Consider the following 19,848-nt stretch of genomic DNA (forward strand, 5'->3'; position numbering starts at 1 on the left):
CGGACGCAGTCCTCAGATTGGCAGGCGGGGCTGTGCAGGTAAAAGGCACGGTTCTGGAATCTAGGTCTTGCCCGACTACAGATCTTTTGCAAGCTGCTGAAGGTCTCTGGGCCTCAGTTTCCGCACCCGTACAATGGGAACCCTAATGCTTAAAAGGGGGTGACTGTGAGCCTCGACGGAACTAACGTATAAGAAAGATGTGGTCAGCAAAGAAATACTAAGGCAGTGTAGCCCCCAGTCCTCCTTCCAAGGGGTACCCGGGCAGGCCCGATCCCTTCCCGCTTCCACCGGTCTGTCTCCCAGGCTCTGCGAAGGCCGGGAGGGGCAAGCCGAAATCCGACTCGCATTACCCGCGCGGTGCCACCCTGGGAAGGGAGGCTTGGCGCTTCTCCCGCGGGAGCCGATACCCCGCGGCCCGTGCTCCGGGAGCCGCCGGTCGCCACGATGCCTGCAGCCCCCGCGCCCCAGCCTCTGGCGGGTAGGGTTGGGGCCGCGGCGGCGAGGAGAGGGCGGGGCCGGGGGCCGGGCTTCCCGGGGGAGGGCCGGGCGCGCTCCGGGAGGCGGTAGCCCGGGCCCGGGAGCTGCAGGACTCCGGCCGGAGCGTGGCCGGACCCACACCCGCCGAGACGCCCAGGAAGGACGCGGTGAGTGCTGCCCAGGCGGGAACCGCGGGGAGGCGGCGGCGGGAGCCGCGAGTCGATCCCGCCCTCTCCTTCGGCTCCTGAAGTTTGCAGTGGGACCGACTCCCTCCCTGGGAGCTCCCGGCTACCCCACTCCGCGCGAGGACAGGAAGAGCTGCCCCCGAGCCGAGGGGGTGTCTCATCTGCGGCGCCGCGCCCCCCGGGATTTCCCAGGCCGGTGGAGGAGAGGGAGGCGTCGGGGCTGGAGGGCCACACCATCTCCGAGGGCTCCTCAAAGGCCCCCAAACGCCCCGGGGACCTCTCGCTCTTTGCAAAGAGCCCTAATTTCTGGGCCGCTGCCCCGGGTCACCTTCTGGAGTCCACGGCCGGGCTGGCCCGGGCAGGGTGCGCCCCCTCCCCTCAGCGGTGACCGGCCGGCCCCACCCCCGCCGAGACCAAGTTCAACAAGTTTGGCCAAGAAGTCCTAGAGCCTCCATGGCTAGGCCTGGCCCGGTCGCTTCGCGTGGGCTCCACCGGCTCCGAGTTGTGCAGCTCCGGGCCGGCAGGAGGGCCGGTCGAAGGGCGCCGTCCATAAGGGTTGATTGAGGCCAGAGACGGGCGCCACTGGGCTCCGAAGTTTGGTGTGGAGGCTCCGGGTTTGGAGTGCGTCATCAGGGAGCAGGCACCTCAGGCGGCAGGTCGGGTTTCCAAAAGTGCCCCTTTGTTATGCCCCTCCCTGGCCCTGCCTCCTCCCCTTTCCCTGAGCCACCCCTTCCCCCACCCTCTGGGGCGGCTCTGGCTGCTGCTTCCAGGCACTCTAGCCTAGGCACCCCTCTCTGGACCAATGGGCCGCCCCCAGCTGCGCCTCCGCATCCCCAGGCTGCGGGACAGCAGGGAGGGGCTGCTGGCAGGAGCCCTTGGGCGCCGCCTGTGACTCAGGAGGACGGGCAGGGCAGGATGGCCCTGCTCCCTCCCAGGGCATGCCCCCAGCTTCTGGAAGGTGGGGGGTGGGTACCTACCTGCCTTAGATAGGGAGTGTGGGGTCTTCCCTGAGTTTCAGGACTTTTACCTTGGCCCACGCAACTCTGAGGAGACCCTGCCAAGAGCCCTGCAGACTTCCGCAGGTCCAGTAGGTCCTGGCTACCTGGGCTGGGAAGCATTCATTCTCTGCCTTCCGAGCTCTTGCCTGTGGCAGGATGCATTCTGGAGACCAGACTGGGTCTCTGCTGAAGTCAGGAGGCACAGGGTGCCCCCTCATGGCATGCAGGGCCCACCCCCATAGCTAGATCCGGCCAGGGCTGTGGGGCCTGGCTGTGCCTGGGACTCTGGCTTGTGTTTGCTCTGGGAGGCCGGAGGGAGCAGTGCCAGCCCTGCACACACAGCTTGCTCTGTTCTGGGGCCAGAGAGAGGGAACGGGTGGGAGGCAGCTCTCCCGGGAGCCTGAGCCTGGAGGTTGGAGCAGGCAGGGGGCCCAGGCCCCTGGATGCCTGACTGGGACAGCTCCGAAGGCCCTGTGATTTACGGCTGTGGCTCTGTTTCCCTCCATCTGGTTGGCAAGTTCTTTCTGGGTGAATGGGGCAGTCTCGAGAGGAAGCAAGGGGGAGTGCTGAGGACCCTGGTGGGCCAGCCCCTCTGTCCCTCTCCTGCTCTGTCCCTAGGCCCCTCCAAGGTAGGCCTGAGCTCTGTCTCCTATTAGCTTAGGCCGGATCCCACCCAGGCCAAGCTTTCTCACTGTTGCTATAGCCAGCAGGTCTCCTGGTCCTTAGGGGGACGTCATGTTTCTTCCTTCAGCTACCAGCTCCAGGGCCTGAAGAAACGCAGATGGGACGCCCTCTGTCAGTGGCTGGGGACAGATCCTCTCCCGTCAGTGACGATCCAATGCAATATACAGTATCTAGCCTGACGGAGGGCTCACGAGGGGCTGTGTGAATGGCGGTGGAGGAACGGGGTCTGGGAGACTCTGGAGAAGATGCCTCAGTTTGAGTTTGGAAGGATGGATAGTGGCTTGTCAGCTTGTCAGGAGGGGAGGAGTGTGACAGAGCCCTGCTTTGGGGCAGCGGGCACACACTCTGCCCTCCTGGGTCCGGCAGTGTCCCTTGGGCTTGCTCAGAGGAGGAAGCGGTTTCCTTCTAGGGGCTTGAGTCAGTCCTAGGGTAGGGACAGCTGAGCCACTGCCAAGCGGCAGGAGGGGAGTAGCCGCGTGCTACTGTGTTCTCTGGCCTCTGGGGTGGTGGCTCGGGGGTTGGAATCCAACTTGCCCTCCTCTACGGTTCTGGAGCACAGTCTTACAATTGGCTGATGGCCCGTCGGAATCCCCCATGCTGCCCCAGATTCTGGGCCTTTTGTGGGCGGGGCTGAGCTACTCATTCCCCAGGGAGGTTTGTGGGACCTCAGAGGATGCTGTGGAACAGGATGAATGTCCTTTGTGACTGTCAGGCCCCTCACATTTGTTGCTTATTGTGAGGTTTGAGTCTGAGAGCAGCCCGGGCACAGAAGACCAGGAGGCAGAATTTCCACCTCACCAGGGAGCCGAGGCTTCCTTAGGAGATGACAGTAAAAGCACTTGTTCAAGCTTCTTGGCCAAGATCGGACTCAGGCCTCCTGGCTCCCAGTCTGCTTTTGCGGGCAAAGGGAGTCACGGGAGTGTGGCTGGGCACCCTCCAATTTGGCCTGGTCTGGTAAAGGGTCGTCTTGTTGTTCGGGGAAAGGCAGAGGGGCCCAGCATGGGCAGGTATCCTCCCCTGTCATCTGCAGCAGGGAGTGGGGGGGCCGTGGGGCCCTCTGCCCACCACCCACCCCCACCCCCACCCGCCGCCTGAGCCTGATCCCTAGCTGGATCGTGTGACCCGACTGGCATTCTCCTGGCTGGAGTCTGGCGCTTCTGACAGCAGTTGCTATATTGGGGGAGCTGGGCACCGCCCTGGACGCTCCAAGTCTCTGCCCTCACCCCTTGGCTTGCTTTCGTCAGCTTCAAGGCAGAATCACAGTGGCAGCTTTGAGAGTTGGACATCCGGGTCCCCGAAAGTGATCGCTAGGCCCCAGGTAGGTGGAATGAGGCTGGGTGGGGGAGGGGGTGGGCAGACTTGAGGCCCAAGGAAGAGCTTTGAAGCGGCCACCCTTTCCCCTATCCCAGCCCCTCCCGGGGCCTTCCAGATCCCCCACCTGTGAAGTCCTAGCTCTGACAGTTCCCTGGGTGGTGGGGATAGCCGTGAGGCGAAAGTCCAGGGATAGGAAAGGATCTTTTCCTCTCCCCAAAAGTGTACATCAGGCTTCGCCGCTTACCCCTCTGCCCTCCACAGCACCCATCCGCCACCATTCCGTGCTGCAGGGACGCCATGGCTCCAGAGGAAGACGCTGGAGGGGAGGCCCTGGAGGGCAGTTTCTGGGAGGTGAGCAGCTGGGTCCTAGGATTGGAGGTGGCACCGAAATGCCCACCCCCTCTGCCAACCTGGGCCCAGCCACCTGTCCAGGGGAGGAGCCCAGCTGTCGGCGCCAGCCCTGGAGGGGTCTTCTCCCCAGCGACACTGCCTTTCTCCTGTCCGCCCCAGGCTGGCAACTATAGGCGGACCGTGCAGCGGGTGGAGGACGGGCATCGGCTATGCGGGGACTTGGTCAGCTGCTTCCAGGAGCGTGCCCGCATCGAGAAGGCGTATGCTCAGCAGCTGGCTGACTGGGCCCGCAAGTGGAGGGGCGCCGTGGAAAAGGGTGAGCCGGCACTTGGGCCTCACCAGGGGCAGAGGGCCGCTGAGGGTGTGGGAGACCCGGCGAGGGAGCTTCTTTCTTGCACCTTTTATGGAAAATTTGAGGATTTCGTGTATGCCTTCCCGCTGAAGAGGGAAGAGCTTCCTGATTACTCTTGCAGTTGTTAAGAATAACCTAGCTGTTAAGAGTTTGCGAAGTATGGTCGTGAGTTATTTTGATACTTCTAACAGCCCGGTGGTGGAGATGATCTTGTACTACCCATTTTCTAGAGGAGAATCCAGAAGTTCAGAGAGGTTAAGTGATTTGCCTGAGGTCACACAGCTAGGAAGCGCTGAAACTTGAACCTAGGCCTTCCACTCGGGAGCTGGGGATCTTTCCATCCTAACCAAGCTCTTTCTTCCCTCTGAGGCAATCGAGTGTAGTGGTTGATGCCACAGAGTTGGGTTTGCATCTCAGCTGTAATGTTTTGGGCCATTAACTTGCAGCTGTAATGCTTTGGGTATTAGCTTCACTTTTCTGGGCTGCTTTTTGCCTGTTAAATGTTGATTGTAACAGTTTCCATGGTGGTGGATAAGGATTCCACAAAATCTCCTATATCCACAAGTAGCCGCGGACCTCTTCCTTGTTCCTCTTCGCATCCCGCCCTCCGGGCCTGGCCCCCACGGCAGCACCCTGGGGTGTGGGGGGCTGGCTCTTTTCTGGCTGTGTCCCTGGCCCGGTCCCAGCCCTCCCTCCCTCCCCGCAGGCCCCCAGTACGGCACGCTGGAGAAGGCCTGGCACGCCTTCTTCACCGCGGCCGAGAGGCTGAGCGCGCTACACCTGGAGGTGCGGGAGAAGCTGCAGGGCCAGGACAGCGAGCGGGTGCGCGCCTGGCAGCGGGGGGCCTTCCACCGGCCTGTGCTGGGGGGCTTCCGAGAGAGCCGGGCTGCCGAGGACGGCTTCCGCAAGGCCCAGAAGCCCTGGCTCAAGAGGCTGAAGGAGGTGAGCCGGGGAGGGATGGGTCCCTTCCTGAATCCCACCTGGGCTGGGGGGGCCGCGGGGCTCGGGTCCACATTTGTCGCCGTGCGCGCCAGGTTGAGGCTTCCAAGAAGAGCTACCATGCAGCACGGAAGGAGGAGAAGACGGCGCAGACTCGGGAGAGCCACGCGAAGGCCGACAGTGCAGTGTCGCAGGAGCAGCTGCGCAAACTGCAGGAGCGGGTGGAACGCTGCGCCAGGGAGGCCGAGAAGGTAGCGGGAGACCTCTCTCTCCCTGGCCCCACGCCCTGCCGCCCTCATCCTCATGGGCCACCTGCTCTCCAGACCCTCATTTAAAAGAGGAGCCAGAGAAAAGCTGATGCTTTCCCCGGGAAAGAAATGGTTCCGTTTCAGGCGTTGGGAGGGTCTCAGAGTTGAGGAGACCTTCCAGCTCTGTTTCTTCCGCTGTGCCCGCCCCCAACCATAAGCTCTCACGTTGCCTGCCCTGCTAGAGCACCCTGTCCTCCCGCTCTGCCTGTCCTCTGCTCAGTTTCCACCTCCTCCATGAAGCCTGTTCTGATTTCTCCCCGCTCCTCGCTCCTCGAGGTGGACCTCATCTCACCCTCCATCCTCACTCCCCAGACCCTTAAAGTGGCTGTGCCCAGGTGTCCCCTGGCCTGTTCCGCTGCTGGGGTCTTGGAGGGTCGGACCTGGATCTGCGGCCTAATGGCTGCTGGTGCCAGGCCCAGGGTCTCGCCCCCCGGCGGCGCTCTGTAAATGTGAGTGGTGTCCTGAGTGGAAGCAGGTCTGGTCCTCACCAGGCCCCTCCTGCCCCACGCAGATGAAGAGCCACTACGAGCAGACACTGGTGGAGCTGCATAGCTACACCCCACGCTACATGGAGGACATGGAGCAGGCCTTTGAGAGCTGCCAGGCGGCCGAGCGCCAGCGGCTTCTCTTCTTCAAGGATATGCTGCTCGCCTTGCACCAGCACCTCGACCTCTCCAGCAGCGAGAGGTGTGGCCTGCGAGGGAGGCCTGGAGGTCTGGGGGTACAGCTGGGTCTGCTCTGTCTCCCCCCGGCTCTGGCCAGGCAGAATGAGTTTCATGGGGGTACCGGGGCCCCGGGCTCCCCAAGTTGAGGTGGTGCCTTGGGCCGCAGGTTCCATGAACTCCACCGAGACCTGCATCAGGGCATCGAGGCAGTCAGCGACGAGGAGGATTTGCACTGGTGGCGCAGCACCCACGGGCCGGGCATGGCCATGAACTGGCCGCAGTTCGAGGTCAGCGTTCCGGGCTGCCCGGGGCTGGGAGGGGCGGTGGGCTCAGCCTGGACCTCAGGAGGGAGGCTAGGGCTTGGGAGGAGGTAGGTGAAGGTCTGAATGGCTCTGGCTGCCACCACAGCCTGCAGCCCAGCCTGACCCTCAGCACTGTCCCCACAGGAGTGGTCCTTGGATACACAGAGGACAATTAGCAGGAAGGAAAAGGGTGGCCGGAGCCCTGATGAGGTTACTCTGACCAGCATCGTGCCCACAAGAGATGGCGCTGCACCCCCACCCCAGTCCCCGGGGTCCCCAGGGTGAGAGCCAGGAACCTGGCTGTGGGGAGGAAAGAGCTCGGGCCCTGTCCTGCCCTCTTGCCCTCTGTCTCCTTCCCTTCATTCCCCTTACACCTGAACTGGGTCGAAAATTGGTGCCAGGAACCTCAGGACCTGCTTAGTAGTTGTCGTGATGCCAGTGTTCATGGTGGCTTAGCCTCACCCGCCGGTGCCTGCATTCGTGCTCATCTAGTGCTCATGTCAACCCTGGGTGGCGGGAAGCGTGCCAGGCTCACAGGCACATGTGGCAGAGGTCAGACCAGGATCTTTAAGTTCTTTTCCACCTGCCTCTCCCAGGGTTCTTCCAGAGGGGGACCCTTTGCCCTGGGTCGTAGACTCTCTGGCTCATGGTGGTCCTTGTGCCCTGAGCCTGCCACTGTCTGTCTCCCCTCTGTAGCGGTGGGCAGGATGAGGAGTGGTCGGATGAGGAGAACCCCCGGAAGGCTGCCACCGGGGTGCGGGTGCGGGCGCTCTATGACTACGCTGGCCAGGAAGCTGATGAGCTGAGCTTCCGAGCAGGTACGCGGGGACCCCTTTCCTGTTCCTTTCCAGGCTTCAGCCACCCTCTCCCCTCCTTTACAAGCTGAGCAGGGGTGTGGAAAAGGGAAGCCTGATGCCTGCTTCCCAAGTCCAGTTGTCTGATTCTGCAAGGCTGCTCTGTGTCCAGACTCCAGGCGTCAGAGTGTCTGCTCTGAGCCCTCACTGCTCTCTCAAAGTCACCGGCTGGGGCCTGCTTGATGCATTCAGGGTCTGGGGTGGGGTGCTTGCTGACTTGGACCTTTCTTCGCCTCAGGCATGTCTCTTCTCCTAGTTGCCTTCTCCTACTACCCCCTCCCCCTCCTCAGTCCTTGACCCAGTTGCACCATTGGGGCTGGGCCAGGGCAATGGGCAGTGACGAAACCCCTTTCCCCAGGGGAGGAGCTGCTGAAGATGAGCGAGGAGGATGAGCAGGGCTGGTGCCAGGGCCAGCTGCAGAGCGGCCGCATTGGTCTGTACCCGGCCAATTACGTGGAGTGTGTGGGGGCCTGACCTCCGTGACAGCCCTTCTGCAGCGTTTCTCCACCCTGCATCAGGGCCCTGCTTCTCTTGGACAGCTGGACCTGAAGGCCCTGGACCATGGTGCCCCTTGCTGCCCTTCTGTCCATTGAGGAAGGAGGAAGTTCTGGGGCCCAGGGTGGGGAGCGGCCTGCATCTAGAAAGGGACTGGTAGGGAAAGGCCAACTGAGTCTAGGCTGAGGGGAAGATGGGGGAGGTCAGGAGGTGACAGAAGGGCTCAGGGGTGCCCGGGCCTCTCCAGGAATGGGTGGGTCTCCCCAGGTGCTGTGGACCCAGTGTTTTTGGGTTCCTGGGGTGGTCTTGGGGTGAGTGTAGTTCTGGGCTAGCGGCACTCTCTTGTGGTTTGTTCTAGTGTGTATTAAACTTGGAGAAAAAAACCAACACCGTCAGGCTTGTGTGCATCTTTTTTGATAGTCCACCCTTGTCAGGCTGCGGAGAGCATCTGGAGAGAGGCACTCCAGAGCGGGGAGCTCTGTGGGCCTAGGGTATGTCATGGGCAAAGGTTTGCCAGCTTGGTATCTGCTCTGGCTGGTATCTGCTCTGGGGACCTTAATCTGGGGTGGGAGGTACTCAAGGTTGGGCCTGGAGTGAGCCCGCCAAGGTTGGAGGCTGGGTACTGAGTTCTGGGCTGGACGGAGGCCCAGCCTGTTTGTCTTCCCGTTCAGGCCGGTGAGATCCTGAGTGCAGGGTAGAACTGTTAATCATTACTCATGCATCGGGAACTGGCCCCAGCCGTGGCCCCTGGCCACCTGGCCCCAGCGTTGCAGCCTTCGCCTTCTGGGAGGTCGCGCCACCTGCCGGGGGTGGCAGGGAGTGTGGTGGCGGTCGCACGAGGTTTGGGTCCGCCGGCGAGCCGTCGCTCCGCCCTGGCTGCGGATTGGCCCCGGCGTGGCGTGGCGCGGCGTGGGTCCCGCGACCATTGTAGAGTCGGCGGCGGCCGCCGGCTCCGCTCCGGTTCTACCGCTGCTCATTGGTCCAGATCTGGACAGATCGCCCCACCCCCGGCTGGCGAGGGCGCTGTGGGCGCCCCCTCGGTGCCCCGCCTTCCCCGCTGAGGATTGGCCCGCGACAGCACCCGTCGGTCGCGCTGGTGTCTGGGAAGGAGAGAAAATGGCGGCGGAACCGAGCAAGACAGAAATCCAGACTCTTTTCAAGCGGCTTCGCGGAATTCCGACCAACAAGGTGCGCGAGCGGAAGGCGCGTGGGGTCCGGCGCTAGCGGAGAGGGATTCTCCTGTCTCCCCTGGGGCTTGAGGGAGGGAGAGGGGCGGACGTGGGCTGTTTACCTGGCGTGTCTGCGTCCGGCCTCGACTCGGGGCCCCTAACCATTGGCTCATCCCCTCCTCCACCCAGGCCTGCTTCGACTGTGGCGCCAAGAACCCGAGTTGGGCCAGCATCACGTATGGTGTTTTCTTGTGCATTGACTGTTCCGGGGTGCACCGCTCCCTGGGCGTCCATCTCAGCTTCATCAGGTGGGGTCTTCTTGCGGCTGCTGTGCTTACCTGGCCGGCCAGGGCTGTGGGCTTAGTAAGGGAGAGTCGCTGCCTCGATTGGACCGCTTGGCCAGGGAGTGGTCCAGTGGCTGCCCACGGGAGGGAGCCGCCTGGGTGGGCCCCTTGCCACATAGGCGGCTTGTGTCCGCGTATAGGTTAAAATTTCCTTCTTTCCTGTTGGTTAAACTTGACACTCCGAGTATTAGTTTCAGGGAAAAGTTAGCTGCATTGATCTTGTTGCTGATCAGTTTGGTCGAGTATGTCTGGAGCAAGACCATGAACTATGAACGTCCTTAAGGGGAAAGCCAAATCCAAGCTTGAGCGCTTGACAATTCGATCTCCTTTCGGATCTGGACGATAATTACTACTCTTTTGACTAGATAATTGAAGAGCAAACCTTTCATGGACCAGGTAAAGTGGAGGAAATAGGGTGGTGGCTGATTAATGTTTTCTGGGCGCCTACTGCAGCCCGAGGCCAGATGACAGGTAGGTGTCTGCCAGGAAGCGTCTCCTGGTATCTCCTGGTGGGTGACATGCAGCCCTTGCACGCAGGTCCACAGAGTTGGATTCCAACTGGAACTGGTTCCAGCTGAGGTGTATGCAGGTCGGCGGAAATGCCAATGCGGTAAAGCTCCTTCTTACCATCCTCCCCACCCCCATTCTTCTGCTTGGGTTCTCACTTTACAGGGTCTTCCTAGGAGGCCCTGTCATGATCTCTTTTCAGAAGATTTTCTGGTTTGTAGCAACACTGTACACTATTCTCTAAACCTGGAAATTGGTTTTTCTCAACTGGGCTTCGGATTCAAACTAAACTGGACAGATGTTCTTGGGGAGAGGCTAAATGAGTAGTTGGGGCCTCCACAGTCATCCAGATCTCGTGAGCCTGGATGAAGGGTGGGCGCGGTGGGGATGGCATGCTGTCTGCTGGCAGGGCTGAGTGAGGGCTGAGGTGCAGTGTGCTCTCAGAATGGGAGGCTGTTTTTTCACGGGCATTGCTGGGGATCTTAGCCTCTGTGAAGAACTGCTGGTGTCAGTAGGGTGTATTTTATCATATGTAAATATTAAGCCACTGTTACAAGGGGTGCCTCTTTTGCTCTGGGGAATCACCTGTAGCATGCTCTCCTCTCTTCCTTGCTCTTCAGACAGCTTTCTTCCGCCAACATGGATGTACAGCCAGTGACGCCAACACCAAATATAATAGCCGAGCTGCCCAGATGTACCGGGAAAAGATCCGGCAGCTGGGGAGTGCAGCCCTGGCGAGGCATGGCACTGATGTAAGTGCCTGTTCCCCGGGGCGAGGGTAGTGGGGTGAGTGGGAATATTCAGGGCCCTGTGTTTCAAGGCTGTCCTCTTCCTTCTAGCTTTGGATAGACAATATGAATAGTGCTGCCAGTCACTCCCCAGAGAAGAAGGACTCTGATTTCTTCATGGAACACTCTCAAGTGAGTGCCCACAAGGAATCTTACACATGGTTGTTGCTGGCAGGTGGCTTACTTACCAGCCCAAGGCCTTCTGTGATCATGTGGCATGGAGTCCGCTCACCTTGGTATGAGACCTCAGCTGGGAGTGTCTGCGGCCCACTGCTGGGTAGACCCAGACGTTTCCTCCTCCTATAAGTAGGTGTGCACTGTGCCCATCCTTAGGAATGGACGCCTATAAATTGGGATAGTAGGGAGGAAGAGAAGCTTTTTGAGAGCTCAGGAGGTGTCAGGAGCTCCAGACAACTTTTCCTGGGTTCTTCCCCCATAAGGAAGTTACTGTGGTTGGGGACAATGAAAGGATTCCCTCCCAGCAGCCCACCTGTGGCTGGGGGTTTCCTGTCTACTGGCATTGGGTGCTGAATTCAGATTCTTAGTTTGAATTCCTGCTCCTCTCCTTAGCATTTCTAGGATGGTGGCTAAGTCATTTAACCCCAAAACCTGCGACTCTAAAAGAGCTCTATCTACTGCATAGGTTTGTCCTCATCATTAAGTGTATTTATATGTGAAAGGCCTTTAGACTCGTGCTTGGCAGGTGGTAAGTGCCTAATAGTTGTTAGTTGTTGTGAAATTAGGGCAGTGAGCTCTGGCTCTCAGTGAGTCCTGGAGGCTGGAGGGAGCTGTGAATTTCTGGTTTCTTTCTTCCATTGGCAGTAGCAGCTATGCTTTTACTCACTGGCCTCCAGTCTTCTTTTCGTATGGGCTTGAGGAGAGCCTCATCCCCACAAGGTACCTATGGGTTCTTGGCACTTCTTGCCAGGAGGAGTGGCTCGTTCAAGCTTCTGTGATCTGGCTTGTTTTCCAGCCCCCTGCTTGGAAAGTACCAGCCCCAGACCTAACAGAGACGCAGCAGCTAGCCCCTTCTGCAGAGATCAGTAGCCTGGCACGTGAGTTCAGTCCAGATTTCAACGAGGTGCCCTGGTGTTGGCAGAGGACTTGGGCCTAGGAAAGGGACATCGGACCAAGAGGATTGGAATGTGTGTGTGTGTGGGGGGGGGTTCCTGTGTTTCTTGGTGGGTTAAGATTCTTTTCAGTCTCTTGGAGGACGTAGTGGGCATTCCCTACTCATCCCCGTCACCTCCTGTAAGGGGAAGTCACCGCAAGCTTTGTGCCTTAACACCTAACTCCCGCCATTGCATCCACAGAGCCGGAACACGGCCCCAACATGGACCTGCTTGGCACCTCACCCAAAGCCTCTCTGGGTCAGTATGCCGCCTGGCAGGTGCGGGGTGACTGGGAGAGGGTGGGCCTCCAGGACTCTTTTCAGGTTTGCTCTTGCCTGGTCATGTGGACTGAGGTCATGAGATTGAGCATCTGATCTCTCTGGAGTGGGGACTGGGATTGGGTTTGTGGTTGCAGCATTAGCTACAAGGACTTTGAATTGATAAAGCGGGTAGCTGGTGGACAAGGCCTGGGGTCTGCCTCCAAATGTGGGGCTGGGTCTAGCCAAAGTGTGGGGAGGCCAGTATGAGACTGGACACCTAACCCTTGAGTGTGAGGGCAGATTGGCCTGTCTGGTCCGTTTCATGGGACGGGCATGCAGCTCTCACACCTGGAGGCAACACTGTCCTTTCTCAGCCTGTCTCTGGCGTTTTGGTTCTTTTTTTACTTTCCTTAGTGTTCTTTAGTTTTGGCTCAGCATAAGAACAGTGTTTGCTGACCTTGTGTCTGTTGACCTCTGGGGGTTGGGGCAGGAGGCTAGCAAATGACTAAAACTGAGCCCATGCGAAGGCTGGCATGGTTTGGTCTGAAGTGAGGCTCTTAAGAGGCCTCTGCGGATAACTTTGGCCTCTGGGCTCAGGAGCTATATGGAGGCTCTGGGGTGGACCCCTTGTTAGTCATAAGTCTTTCTCTCTAGAGTCCATGTGTCTGTCACCTAAAGGGGCCCTTCCTGCCAGAGGTAACCAACAGCTGCTTGGGGAGCGCAGCCCCTTGCATGTCAGCTCCCTGCTGTAGGAGCTGAAGCTGGTATTTAACCAGCCTGCCTAACCCTGCCTAGTAGTCTTCGTGTTGGTTCAGGGACTGTGACAGTCTCTGGTGCTTTGGGTCTAGGTTCTTATCTCAGTCTGCTGGGAGTCGGGAGCCTCGCCTAACCTTGTCTGTCTGTCCTTGGCTTGGACTCTGCCAATGCCATCCATTGGGACTGGTGGGTGGCAGCCTTGCCTTCCTCTGCCCGAAGCAGTTCTTTGTAGAAGCTCTTGCCAAGAAGCTGCACAGTATGGACTGAGCCGCTGCCTCTGACCTCCCTTTGTCTTCACTCATGCCCCATCTTCTTGCTCACACAGAACCGAGAACCTCCCTCATTGGCAAGAAGAAGCCAGCAGGAGCTAAGAAAGGGGTAGGTGGAGAGAGGCAGCGTGATGGTGGTTAGGAGCTAGTGCTAGATGGCCTGGATGCACCCCTGACCCTGCCGCTCATTGGCTGTGTGACTTTGGCAGAGGTACTTTTCTGAACCCTGACTACGAAAGCGCTGTCCAGATGCTTCTCTTTAAGGGGGCCCAGGGAAGAGTCAGTGCGATTGTGTGCATCAGGGGCCTGGCACAGACCGGTCCTGGTCAGCATTACCTGCTGTTCGCAGGCCCTGAGGCCTCTGCTGTGCACGGGGAGAGCCACCTTGTGCCCAACTCCAGCAGAGCCACTGTTCTCCTTCTTGAGCATGCTGGCTGGGCTCCCTGTTTTTTTACCCTAATTGTTAAGGAATGCTTCCTTTGGTGGTATGGCTAGAGGACCCATGCTTGGGAGGGAGCAGAAGAGTTGTGGTTGTTGGCAAGGCCTCCATCCCATCATTCTCCTCCCAGCTGGGTGCCAAGAAAGGCCTGGGGGCCCAGAAGGTGAGCAGCCAGAGCTTCAGTGAGATCGAGCGGCAGGCCCAGGTGGCGGAGAAGCTCCGTGAGCAGCAGGTGGCTGATGCCAAGAAGCAGGCCGAGGAGTCCATGTGAGCGCTCCCCGAGCGGCCCCAGCTCATGGGGATTGGGTGGGTGGTGGGACGGTCAGGATGTGAGCTGGCCTCTGACACGTTTATTCCTTCCAAGGGTTGCCTCTATGCGCCTGGCCTACCAGGAGCTCCAAATTGACCGTAAGAAGGAGGAGAAGAAGCTACAGAATCTGGAAGGGAAGAAGCGAGAACAGGCAGAGAGGTTGGGCATGGGCTTGGTGTCCCGCAGGTGAGGCTTAGCTCTGGGGTGTGGCAGGGAAATGTCACGGTTCTCCTGGGAGCCACTGCGAATTCTTCCCAGCAGGCTCAGTCTTCTCCCGAGGCTGAACAGATAGATGGCTTTGCTGATTGTCTTCAAGTAACTAGTATAGTGCTTGTCACCGAGTAGGTCTGTGCTCATTGTGTTTGCCAAATGAAAGAAATAGGATTGGGTGCTTTTTCGATATTCCCAAGAGGGTAGGGTGATGTTGCTTAATGGGGTACTGACAGCACTTTGGTGGGATGTTTCCTTATTTTTTAAGAGTTTTTAAGACTTTATTTTTTAAGACTTCCCTGAGAATTGCAAGGCTCTTAGCATCCCTAATCCTTGTCCACTAAACACCCTTGCCGCCAGGCACGGTAATGCCGAGGAATGCCCTAGACAAACGCTCTTTGCGTCAACAGTATCCTTCCTGTTTCAGGACCACTGGGCTTATGTTGCTGTGGTTTTCTTAAAAACAAAACAAGGACTGCAAACCAGTTCTCTCACCCATTTTGTTTGCTCTGCACTAAGAGCTTGCATCTGGAGATTTCAGTGGCGCTAGACTTTTGAACTCTCTTAAAAGCCAGAATGTTGGATAGCACCAGGCCCTGGGGCTGCTGTCCGGTCTCCCAGTGAAGAGGCAGCGTTGGGCGAGTGGCGCTAATTCTTGGTGCCTTGCTCTCCTCCTGTGTCTTCCTCCACAGAGGCATCTTAAGGATTAATTTCACTTAAACTCATTACAAAATATCTACAGTTTTCAGCTGGCAGAACCCTGAAGATGAATGTTGTACAGTGGGGTTTTAAGTAGGGTAGTCTGGATTTAAGTTAAAGATTCTATTGCATTGCAAAAAAAGAGACCTAAAGTCCTTTCTGGGCTTAAAATGTGATGTTTCCCTGATGAGCTGTGTGTTATACAAGCAGCACATGGAACGAAGTGGAGTTACTTAAATCCAGCTGGCACGTGCTCTGAAAAGATTAAGCAGAAATAGCCAGCCTTATCTTCTTTCAGAGAAGTAGAGGATAAAGGCACAAATACTGAATTTGGAATCAATAGTTCTGTGTTCAGCATCTAGTTGTGCCAGTTATGAGATGTGTGGGCTTTAGGCAAATTGCTGAGCTGCTTGGAGTCCATTTTCTCACCTGTAGAAAGACATAGTAATACCTTCTGCACGGCGCTGCCGCACTTCAGTAAATCAGACCACTGGCGGAGCTCACAAGCCCACTATTGCCAGGATTGCTGTCCAGTATTCTGTTTTTAAGTGAGATCGAAAGTCTAGAATTCGCCTTTGATTCCATTAGACTCCGTTTCCTGTTTCTGGGGCATTTGTGCATCTTTTCCGTGTGGACATGTCAATCTTGGCAAAGGATGTGGCCCACGGTGCAGCAAGTCTGTTGAGTTGTTTGTAAGGACTGAGAGCGCTACTGTTTGGTGCACGTCATGAAAGAGGCAGACGAACAGTCCTTTGCCAGGGAAGGCCTGCTTTGAGAGAACAGCTGATGTGCAGACAGTCGAGGCTGTCCTCTGGCTGCGCGGGGCCCCGAGCGCTCCCTGCGGGGTCTGGCCCAGCCCGGGGCGCAGGCCTGGGGAGAGGACTCTCCGGCGGTGACACCGCTGCTCACAGCTGCTCTTGGGCGGCTCTGCTTGTCCCCACAGCTCCGTCTCTCACTCGGTGCTGTCTGAGATGCAGGTGATCGAGCAGGAAACGCCCGTGAGTGCAAAATCCTCCCGCTCGCAGCTCGACTTGTTTGATGATGTTGGTACTTTCGCCTCTGGACCCCCGAAGTAAGGCTGTTGTTGGGGTGCAGACTTGGCCACCATGTTCCTCATCAAGCTTTTCTAAGCCGCTCTTCTGTCTCACCAGGTACAAGGACAACCCCTTCTCCTTGGGGGAAAGTTTCAGTTCCCGGTGGGATACAGATGCCGCCTGGGGTATGGACCGGATGGAGGAGAAGGAGCCAGAAGTGACCATCTCAAGCATCCGGCCTATTTCAGAAAGGTGGAGTGGGCTAGGGCAGCACTGTCCAGCAGGATTTTCCTGGGACGGGAATGTTCTGTGTACCTGCTCTCTGCTGGGCGGCGGGGTGGGGGAGGCTCCTGAGCTCTTTACGCATGGCTGGTGCAGCTGAGGAGCTGGGTTTTTAATTTAATATTAGTAAGTTTAGCCACTTGTGGCTGGTGGCTGTCAGGTGGTGCGGGAATCAGGCTTTGGTTTGAGCTGTGCTTTGTCATCACAGAAGGCTTAGCAGCTTCTTTAGTTCAGGGTCTGTTTCTCTGGTGTGAGGGTCCTGATTTTACGCTTTAATCCTGACCACCCGGATTTATGGGTCTCCGGTCACCATGTTACTTTTTTTTTTTTTCCTTTTTAAGCTTATTATAATCTGGGCAAGATTCAACTGATGAATGGCCTACAAATCATTTGTAAAATAGGGACATAAGTAGTGACTTCACAGGGTCTCTGGAAGAATTAAATGTAACGAAACTTACAAAGCACCTAGGCCAGAGTCTGTGCATGTTGGTGGGAGATGGGAGTGAGCAGACACTTACGTCCACACTGGGAGGCTTTTGAGGGTAAAAATGCCAGGAGAGTAGGTATAAACTCAGGCGGACAGAGTCATATGGTCACCCTAGTGTTAGGCCAGTCATCATTTGGAGGAGACTGGCAGTAGTGATGTATTGACGTCCTAGACTTTGATGACGCTCTAGAAGTTTGGGGCAGAAGACTAGTCCCCTCTAAACTGCATGTCCGTGCGGCCTGGCAGAGGCACCATAAGCTCTCTTGTGCCCTGGCTTCGGTGTGGGGAAGAGAAGGGTCTCGTCCAGGAGAGAGGGTCCATGAGTCCCAGGGCCACAGCCAGATGGGGCCACAGTGAGCAGCGCAGGAGGCCACTGGCACTGTTTGCGGTCTCTGTTAGTAATGGGATTAGTATGACTGGGCTCCGATGGTAATGGGAAGGATCAGAGGTATCCCACATCTGCCCCTCAGAGTCACAAACAGAAGGGAGGTGGAAAGCCGGAGCTCAGGCCTCGAGTCCAGCGAAGCGCGCCAGAAATTTGCAGGAGCCAAAGCCATCTCATCGGACATGTTCTTCGGGCGGGAGGTGGATGCTGAGGTCAGTGGAGTTGTCGGTCCTGAGCCTGGAGGCAGCAGGTGGGGTGGGAGCTTCCCCCTTGCGGTTACTTTGGGCTTCAGCACCAAGCGGTCTCAGCGGATAAGGAGTTTTTGAGTCTTTGGCCAAAACATTCCCTAGGCCTTCCTCTTTCCTCACCACAGCACGAAGCCCGGTCTCGACTCCAGCAGCTCTCAGGAAGCAGTGCCATCAGCTCTTCTGACCTCTTCGGGGACGTGGATGGGACTCATGGAGCAGGTAGGGCTGCAGGGGTAAGGTGCACACGGGGCCTGGCCCGTGAGCAGGACTGGAAGGGCCTGTGGGCTGGGAAGTGCTGCCCACAGGGCTCTAAGGCCCCCTTTCCCTTGCTTTTACAGGTAGCGTATCGTTGGGCAATGTGCTCCCCACTGCGGACATTGCCCAGTTTAAGCAGGGTGTCAAGTCTGTGGCCGGGAAGATGGCCGTGCTGGCCAACGGTGTGATGAATTCTTTGCAGGTGAGGCTGGGGCTCTTTGGCCTGGGGCAGGAGGGTAAAGCAGTAGAGAGTCGTCCTGGGAGGTTGGCCTTCACCACTTCCAGACACTGTTGCTGGCCAGCTCCTGAGCCCGAAAAAGAGCTTTTTCTTTTCCTGGAGGGGCAGCTTCTCTCCTTTGAGCTGGGTACCGGGCCTGGGCCGCTCCCCGAGAGGATGCTGTGCCTGCACTGACTTCTCCGGCCTTGTCACCTTCCCCTTCTTTCTCCTTCCTCCCCAGCTTCAAGATCAGGCAGGGCTTCCCCCTTGGGATCTGGCCACAGCCCCTTCCCTGAGTCACAGTAAAATATAAAACTATCTCTGCCATAGTGAGATTGGAGCCCGATTCCCCAGGGTACCCTAGTCCTGCCAGAGTGGTGGGGGATGCTGCTGCCAGCGAGGGGCTTGGACTTTGTTTTCTTCTTCCCCCATGTCCAGGATCGCTATGGTTCCTACTGATCCAGGCACCACGGCTCAAGCATATGGTGGCAATACAGCAAAACCCCCATGGTTCCAAGGCCAGGGGTGCTTGCCTTGTGGAAGCTGGGGAGGAATTGTTACTTTATGTGTTGTGTGTGAGTTGGGTGGCTTTTGAGTATCTCGGGTGAGGGGGGATGGGCAGTTCCAGCCTTGACCTCTGCCTGTAGACTGAGCCCTGTATTCTCCTCCCCTCACACCCCCTGGCCCATGTGCTAGACACTGTCCTTTGATCCTGCCCGCCCCCAACCAAGCTGCTGCTCCCTTGTCTGGCCACACTGGGAGGGAGGGGAGGAGTTCCCTCAGGCGAGCTTCTGCTGGGTCCATCCCTTCCCCAAGTAGGGAAAGTGAGACGTATAAGGCTTTTTTGCCAGCTCTAGGATCCTTCCAGGTTGTCTGGGGTTTGGCCCCCCTCCTGTGGAACCCATGGGCAGGTCTAGAAAGAGTTCTGCTGTGGACCAGCCCCCAGGGGAGGGAGGCTCTGGACTTGCTGCTCTTGCTGCTCCAGTGGCCTCTTCTGCCAGGAGATGGCAGGAGAGGGGAAGGACCTTTGTCTGGGCCTTATTAAGGGCTAGAAACTTTACCCAGTACCTAAAGGTCTCACTTGGGATCAGACTGGAGGCCCGAGTGGTCATCTTCTGTCTCACCACCCCTTTTTACAGTGATCACTTGAGGGATGCTTCTCTTGAGTGTCTTGGAGTCCTTCCATACCACCCGTTGTGGAGCACAGGCCCCTCTGTCCCTTCTTCCCCTGCTTGGTGGCCATGCTGGGTCTCATCTGCCCTGTGCCCTGCTCTGGATGCTGTGAGCGTAATGCTGGCCAAGGAAGCAGAGGACATGAGGGACAGAAACAGGCTTTTGGGGCTCAGCTTTCTTCTTTATCATCCTGGTCTTAAGGGGGGCCTGGACAGCACCCCCCCCAGTGAGAGCTTGAGGCACCGACAGAATTGCAGGCCTTGTCCCCTGGCCGTGCACTGTGTCATCCCTGGTGCCCTCTCCCCCTGCTGTGCTGCCTGTTTGGGCCCACCCTGCCTGCTGGGGGACGGGGGATGGGCTCCTAAGCCACACAGACCATTCTTCCCTTGCCCCCTCCCCCAAAGGGACTTGACTTTCTTTCTGGACTGTTTGTATTGAAACAGAGTGGTGTCAAATAAAGCCTTGGCAGGGCCCTGGGCTGCTCTCGGTCTGAGTGAAGTCGTGTCCTTTCTGGATCCCGCCTCCCTGCCCAGTGCAGGCCCCTGGCTCACTCTCTGGGCTCCCACCGACATGGGTAGGGCGATGGTGCCGAAGCTGAGGGCATGCTCTCCGGGGCCTCCAGCTTGTCTCTTCTCTGAAAACCAAAGGCCCCTGGCTCCTCGGCCCTGTGCTGCCGCGAGGTCCAGTGCAGCCTCGACCTCACCACCCTGTTGTACGCGGAGGAAAGAGCTGGTATTAGTTGGCCCTTTGACTCCTCCAGTGAGCCATACTGCTGTGGGCAGGCGAGCAGCCGAGCAGCCCCGCACCTCACCCCAACAGAGGCTTGACTGGGGTGTGTGTCTCAGGGGAGTTTAAAGACAAATGAAATCTATAGCCTTAATGGAACCTTTTTAAGTCTAGGAAGAAAAGAATGTATGTGTGTGTAGAACTCCCTTGCTTGGTAATCTGTTCCCCCAGTAGAGGCCCCTGGAATATATATG

At 57.9% G+C, this 19,848-nt stretch overlaps 2 protein-coding genes across 4 annotated transcripts; both read left to right on the forward strand.

Annotated features, from left to right (window-relative positions):
• Positions 1-597: 597 nt before the first annotated feature.
• Positions 598-8,305, forward strand: LOC111149603 (protein kinase C and casein kinase substrate in neurons 3). Of its 2 annotated transcripts, none has more exons than XM_022506748.1 (11): positions 598-644; positions 3,589-3,662; positions 3,920-4,009; positions 4,169-4,325; positions 5,068-5,303; positions 5,396-5,551; positions 6,120-6,295; positions 6,440-6,560; positions 6,720-6,856; positions 7,272-7,393; positions 7,788-8,305. In XM_022506748.1, exons 3-11 carry the CDS (start codon positions 3,956-3,958, stop codon positions 7,901-7,903), a joined length of 1,275 nt encoding a protein of 424 aa, XP_022362456.1. In that variant the 5' UTR covers positions 598-644; positions 3,589-3,662; positions 3,920-3,955; the 3' UTR covers positions 7,904-8,305. The 2 variants fall into 2 exon arrangements, with proteins under 2 accessions (XP_022362456.1, XP_022362457.1); XM_022506749.1 differs by lacking the exon at positions 598-644 and adding an exon at positions 791-1,318.
• A 690-nt stretch (positions 8,306-8,995) lies between these two features.
• Positions 8,996-18,419, forward strand: LOC111149448 (ADP ribosylation factor GTPase activating protein 2). Of its 2 annotated transcripts, XM_022506535.1 has the most exons (16): positions 8,996-9,112; positions 9,283-9,401; positions 9,975-10,047; positions 10,565-10,696; positions 10,784-10,864; positions 11,706-11,787; positions 12,046-12,102; positions 13,186-13,238; positions 13,699-13,835; positions 13,933-14,064; positions 15,731-15,859; positions 15,939-16,073; positions 17,061-17,187; positions 17,349-17,442; positions 17,562-17,680; positions 18,134-18,419. In XM_022506535.1, exons 1-16 carry the CDS (start codon positions 9,041-9,043, stop codon positions 18,152-18,154), a joined length of 1,563 nt encoding a protein of 520 aa, XP_022362243.1. In that variant the 5' UTR covers positions 8,996-9,040; the 3' UTR covers positions 18,155-18,419. The 2 variants fall into 2 exon arrangements, with proteins under 2 accessions (XP_022362243.1, XP_022362244.1); XM_022506536.1 differs by lacking the exon at positions 10,784-10,864 and having other exon boundaries at positions 9,041-9,112.
• The last annotated feature ends 1,429 nt before the right edge of the window (positions 18,420-19,848 follow it).

The sequence above is a fragment of the Enhydra lutris genome, unplaced genomic scaffold (genome assembly GCF_002288905.1).
Source record: "Enhydra lutris kenyoni isolate GAN:26980312 unplaced genomic scaffold, ASM228890v2 scaffoldscaffold22, whole genome shotgun sequence".
Classification (NCBI taxonomy): domain Eukaryota; kingdom Metazoa; phylum Chordata; class Mammalia; order Carnivora; family Mustelidae; genus Enhydra; species Enhydra lutris.